Consider the following 5,946-nt stretch of genomic DNA (forward strand, 5'->3'; position numbering starts at 1 on the left):
CGATGTTGGAGGGAGTGTTGATGACGTCATGGATAAAAAGGGCTTGACAGCAGCCACACTAAAGACACGAGGAAGAGTCTCGAGGCTCCGTGGATCATTCGCTTATTCTCTGGTTCCACATCACATCTGGAGAAAGGAAATGTAACAAAGCAAAAAGGTTTTTATGTCTCCGTGTTTCCTGTTTTCATCTTTAACTCTAAACACTGAGGAAATAATTTTGTTGGTCGGTATTTCCCGTGTGTGGAAAACACAATAGGGCTCGAAAGGGTGACGTAGAGGAAGTGGAAAAACCGCAATGCATTGTGGGCTTAGCGGGCAATTGGAAAGTCTGTTTACGTTGCGCGACGCTACGGTTGCGTTTTGTTGTTGTTCTTGTAGCGAATTAACATTAACGTTAGCGATATAAAATGGTGCAGACTTGCTGTGTAGTTAACTGCCACAATCTTTCTCTACTTCCTACTGACTAATGATCTGAATCCATATGAAGCCCTCATATACTGTATATTAGAGATGCGCGGAGATGAAAGTAGCTTACATGTTGTTTTACAGTTGCATTGTCTGGTTTGACAGCTACAATATTCACTCAGGGTTTTTTGCAACATTATTGTAGTGTATGTTTTGAAACTTATTAAATAAAGCTAAAGAAGAGAACTGAAACATTTGCAGCTGTTTTTGTAATATTCTGTATAATTATTATGGCAAGTGATTACGTGACTCATTTTTTGGCAGTAGTTTAAAAAAAAATCAATTTTTTTCCCCCCGACTTGCAATTTTTGTCATTTGCTACAATTTCACGCCAAAAAATCCCATAAAAACGCTGCAATTTTATCGCTTTTTTGTTATAAAATATGACCGCAAATTCAGTTTTTTTGTGGTGAGATCCTGGAGAGACTGACTAACTACAAACCAAAAAAAAGAATTATTTGATAGGGACAATGCATATTTATGAACATCAGTGTGGAAAACTCACCTTGTAATTATGCCAGAATTAGCACAATTGCTACTTTTCATCTGTCATCCCTGGGCAGGTAACAGAGAGACAAAAAAACTTGCACTCATACAACACCCTGATACTCAGTCACAATCATGATAAAACTCTAACAAGACAAAGGAGAAGAATATAAAAGACACACATAATGGTGTCAAAGACAACATACAAGAGAGAAAATAATATTATGGAGAAAAAAGACCCAGGATGATGACAAGGACATCATTTGTCCACATTTACTTACGTTCAATGTACAGTAAGTATTTGGTTAAAAATGAAATATGTGGCAGTTAAAAGTGTGTACAGCTCTGGTTTTCTGAGAGCCAATGTTTTAAGTGAGTTTTAAAGTTACTGTATGTGGGACGCTCTTTTATTGTGAGAGGCAAGCCATTCCAGAATTTATTTCCTTTCACTGACAGTGTATTTTGTCCAAAAGAAGTACGTCTAAAAGGTACCACGCAGTCCCCCTTCACAGCTGCCCGTGTGCTTCCTCTGTTTTAAAATTCTCAAAACTGAAAAAAAATGTATGTTTCTCTTAGATGTCGCAGATTATTTTGTGCACATGTTAATATTCCTTTACTAAAGAAAATGAGTCTCTCCTGACTGAAATATTATCTATGGTTTTAGATCGCTCGCTCCACCCTGACATCTCACTGAATCTCTCTCTGTTTGTCTGTTGCTATAGAAACAGGGAGGAAGACGAGCACTCAAGCGCCACCACTGTCAGCACTGTGACAAATCCTTCTCAACATCTGGATCTTTAAAAGTGCATGAGAGATTTCACACTGGAGAGAAACTACACAGCTGTGACCAGTGTGGGAAAGCTTTCAGCAGTCAAGGTCGGCTAAAAGTTCACCAACGTAGTCACACTGGAGAGAAACCGTACAGCTGTGATGAATGTGGGAAAGGTTTCACCACTAAATATCACTTAAAAAACCATCAACGCATTCACACTGGAGAGAAACCACACAGCTGTGACCAATGTGGGTATGCATTCAGTAGTCAAGCTCAGTTAAAAATTCACCAACGTATACACACTGGAGAGAAACCATACAGCTGTGACCAATGTGGGAAAGCTTTCAGCAGTCAAGGTAGCCTAAAAATTCACCAACGTATACACACTGGGGAGAAACCATACAGCTGTGACCAATGTGGGAAAGCTTTCAGCAGTCTAGATAGACTAAAAGTTCACCGCCGTACACACACTGGAGACAAACTGTACAGCTGTGAACAATGTGGTAAAGCTTTCACCACATCAAATACTCTAAGTACCCACCAGCTCATTCACACAGGACAGAGACCTTACAGCTGTAACCAGTGTGATAAAGCTTTCAAAACTCGAACGGAACTAACACTCCATGAGCGCGTTCACACAGGGGAGAAACCGTACAGCTGTGTGGAATGTGGGAAAGCTTTCGCACAGTTAAGCACCTTAAAAAGTCATCACCGCACTCACAAGGGAGAGAAACCGTACACCTGTGTGGAATGTGGGAAAGCTTTCGCACAATTAAGAACCTTAAAAAGACATCACCGCACTCACATGGGAGAGAAATTGTACAGCTGTGTGGAATGTGGGAAAGCTTTCGCACGATTAGGGTCTTTCCAATTCCATCAGCATACTCATACAGGAGAAAAACCATACGTCTGTGATCAGTGTGGGAAAGCTTTCGGCAGTCAAGGTAACCTAGAAAAACATCGGTGTCTTCACACTGGAGAGAGACCGTACCCGTGTGAAGAGGTGGTCTCGGTCCGGTTACAAATGAACTCTGGTGCGGTTGGTTTGTGGTGAGAACGTGTTCCGACCTGGAGGATTATTAATGTGCATCTCCTCCTGTACTGCCTTAATATGCACATTCAGCACATCTAATGCATCAAAACATTGTTTTTAGGCTAAGTTAGGAGCTCTGTGAGAGTGTTCTCAGGATGTTTGTGAATACGACCCCAGGTTTGATTTAGCAGTTTAGTCTTTGTTAATTATGTTTTTTTTTAATCCACTCAAATTTTGCTGATACTCCTGTAATAAAATATTCTAATCTCAGGGTTCAACTACTAATGATATTTAGGTGAAGCTGCAACAAAGACGTTTTGTTTTACCCTCCAGTAGTCTGCAGAGAATTTTCTTGATTTATGGCCTGTTAAACAAAAGATTGTCACTGTGGCCGGATGTTCTGACCTCTGTGAATGATCTGAAAGAGTTGTGGCCTGTTAAGTAACAGATTGTTCAGTAATTTTATGTATCGTATTATGTGTTTTACATTTGATGTAAATGTGTTGAAGTCTTATCCAGTGTCTTGCATGTGTCCTCTGTTTGTCCACATGTAGAAGACAGCTGAGTTTTTCTTCCTGAGCTCCACCTGTATAAAGACGGAGGCTCAGCAGGGCTGAGCTGTTCATGATGTGTTGAGATGGTGAGCGGTGGTCAGCATGGTGTATTCTCTTGGGATTGTTTCAGATGTGTTTCTGGATCAGTTCATCTATCCTGCTGAGACAAAAATGCACGTTTACAAGCCAATCACCGGAGAACTGATCACAACAATATCCACCAGGTGATAAAAAGGGCGCTGCAACACCTCTTTCATCTCAGGCAGCTGAAAACACTGGGCTTGGGACCCAGTATCCTGTGGGCTTTCAACAGAGGCACAACTGGGAGCATCTGACTGGACGCGTCACTGCATGATACGGGAACCACAATGCCTCAACTGCAAGGTGCTACAGTGAGCCTCCCTCCATCCAGGATATTTACAACGAATGATATGTGAAAATATCCGCAGTATCATCAAAGACTTAAGCCACCCCAACCGTGGAGTGTTTCAGCTGCTGCTGTCCAGCAAGTGGCACCGCAGCCTCAAGGCCTGGATCAGCAGGCTTAGAAACAGCTTTTTAATCGGGCAACCAGGCTTATGGACAACCTGGTGTACACACACACACACACACACACACACACACACACACACACACACACAATTGTATTGCATTGGGTTGGTCTGAGTACCATTGTTTTGTTGTTAACTTTGTTTAAACATTTATTAACATGTCAAATACAAGTGTCACTGAGCTTTAAATAAAGTCCTCTTAATCTCAGATCCATGATGGTCTCACATTTTGTCCACTATACCATGACTTTTGGGGCATTTTCGATATGCTATACTATGACTATTTTCGACATGCTATACTATGTCGTTTTTAGCAGTTTTTTCGACATGCTATACTATCACTATTTTAGACACACTACACTATGATGTTTTTATCAGTATTTTTTGACATGCTATACTATGACTATTTTCGTCATGCTATCCTATAACGTTTTGAGCAGTTTTTTCAATACGATATAAGATGACATTTTTAGCTGTTTTTTTCGACATGCTATACTATCACTATGTTAGACATACTACACTATGACGTTTTTATCCTCTTTTTCGACATACTATACTATGACTTTTCTTCACTTTTTTCAACATGCTATTCTATGACTGTTTTCGATATTCTATACTATGACGTTTTAGCAGCTTTTTCAACATACTATACTATGACCATTTTCGACATGCTATACTCGAACGTTTTTAGAAGTTTTTTCAATAAGATAAACGATGACGTTTTTAGCCGTTTTTTTCGACATGCTATACTATCACTATGTTAGACATACTACACTATGACATTTTTATCAGTATGTTCTGACATGCTATACTATGACTTTTTTAGCAGTTTGATTGACGTGCTATACAATGACTATTTTCAACATGCTATATGATAACGTTTTTAGCTGTTTTTTCGACATGCTATACTATGGCTATTTTCAACATGCTATACTATGACGTTTTCAGCTGTTTTTTCGACATGCTATACTATGACTATTTTCAACATGCTATACTATGACGTTATAAGCAGTTTGTTTGACATGCTATACTATGACTTTTATTCAGTTCTGTTTTCGACATACTATATTATGACTTTTTTCAGGGTTTTTTGACATGCTATACTATGACGTTTTTAGCAGTTTCTTTGACATGCTATACTGTGACTTTTATTAGGTTTTTTTTCAACATGCTATACTATGGCTATTTTCGACATACTATACTATGACTTTTTTTCAGGGGTTTTTGACATGCTATACTATGACTATTTTCGACATGCTATACTATGGCTATTTTCGACATGCTATATGATAACGTTTTTAACTGTTTTTTCGACATGCTATACTATGGCTATTTTCGACATGCTATACTATGACGTTTTCAGCTGTTTGTTCGACATGCGATACTATGACTATTTTCAACATGCTATACTATGACGTTTTTAGCAGTTTGTTTGACATGCTATACTATGACTTTTATTCAGTTTTGTTTTCGACATACTATATTATGACTTTTTTCAGGGTTTTTTGTCATGCTATACTATGACGTTTTTAGCAGTTTCTTTGACATGCTATACTGTGACTTTTATTAGGTTTTTTTTCAACATGCTATATTATGGCTATTTTCGACATACTATACTATGTCTATTTTCGACATGCTGTACTATGACGTTTTAAGCAGTTTCTTTGACATGCTATACTATGTCGTTTTTAGACATTCAACACTATGAAGTTTTTATCAGTATTTTTTGACATGCTATACTACGACTTTTATTCAGTTTTTTTTTCGACATGCTATATTATGGCTATTTTTGACATGCTATACTGTAACGTTTGTAGCAGTTTGTTTGACATGCTACACTATGACGTTTTTAGCTGTTTTCTTGACATGCTATAGTATGACTATTTTCGACATGCTATACTATGACATTTTTAGCTGTTTTTTCAACATTCTATACTATAACTATTTTTGACATGCTATACTATGACTATTTTCGACATGCTATACTATGACTATTTTTGACATGCTATACTATGACTTTTTTTCAGGGTTTTTTGACATGCTATACTATGGCTATTTTCGACATGCTATACTATGGCTATTTTC

At 38.2% G+C, this 5,946-nt stretch overlaps 1 protein-coding gene across 1 annotated transcript in view; it reads left to right on the forward strand.

Moving 5' to 3' along the window:
* The window catches only part of LOC126403884 (zinc finger protein 239-like), a 4,154-nt gene extending 209 nt beyond the window's left edge, over positions 1-3,945 (forward strand). Inside the window, exons 2-3 of the mRNA XM_050066703.1 lie at positions 1,674-2,415; positions 2,584-3,945. Coding sequence (XP_049922660.1) covers positions 1,674-2,415; positions 2,584-2,777 — 936 coding nt within the window. The 3' untranslated portion in view covers positions 2,778-3,945. The remainder of the gene's footprint in view (positions 1-1,673; positions 2,416-2,583) is intronic.
* Positions 3,946-5,946: the final 2,001 nt, after the last annotated feature.

Source organism: Epinephelus moara, chromosome 17 (assembly GCF_006386435.1).
Source record: "Epinephelus moara isolate mb chromosome 17, YSFRI_EMoa_1.0, whole genome shotgun sequence".
NCBI classification, from domain to species: domain Eukaryota; kingdom Metazoa; phylum Chordata; class Actinopteri; order Perciformes; family Serranidae; genus Epinephelus; species Epinephelus moara.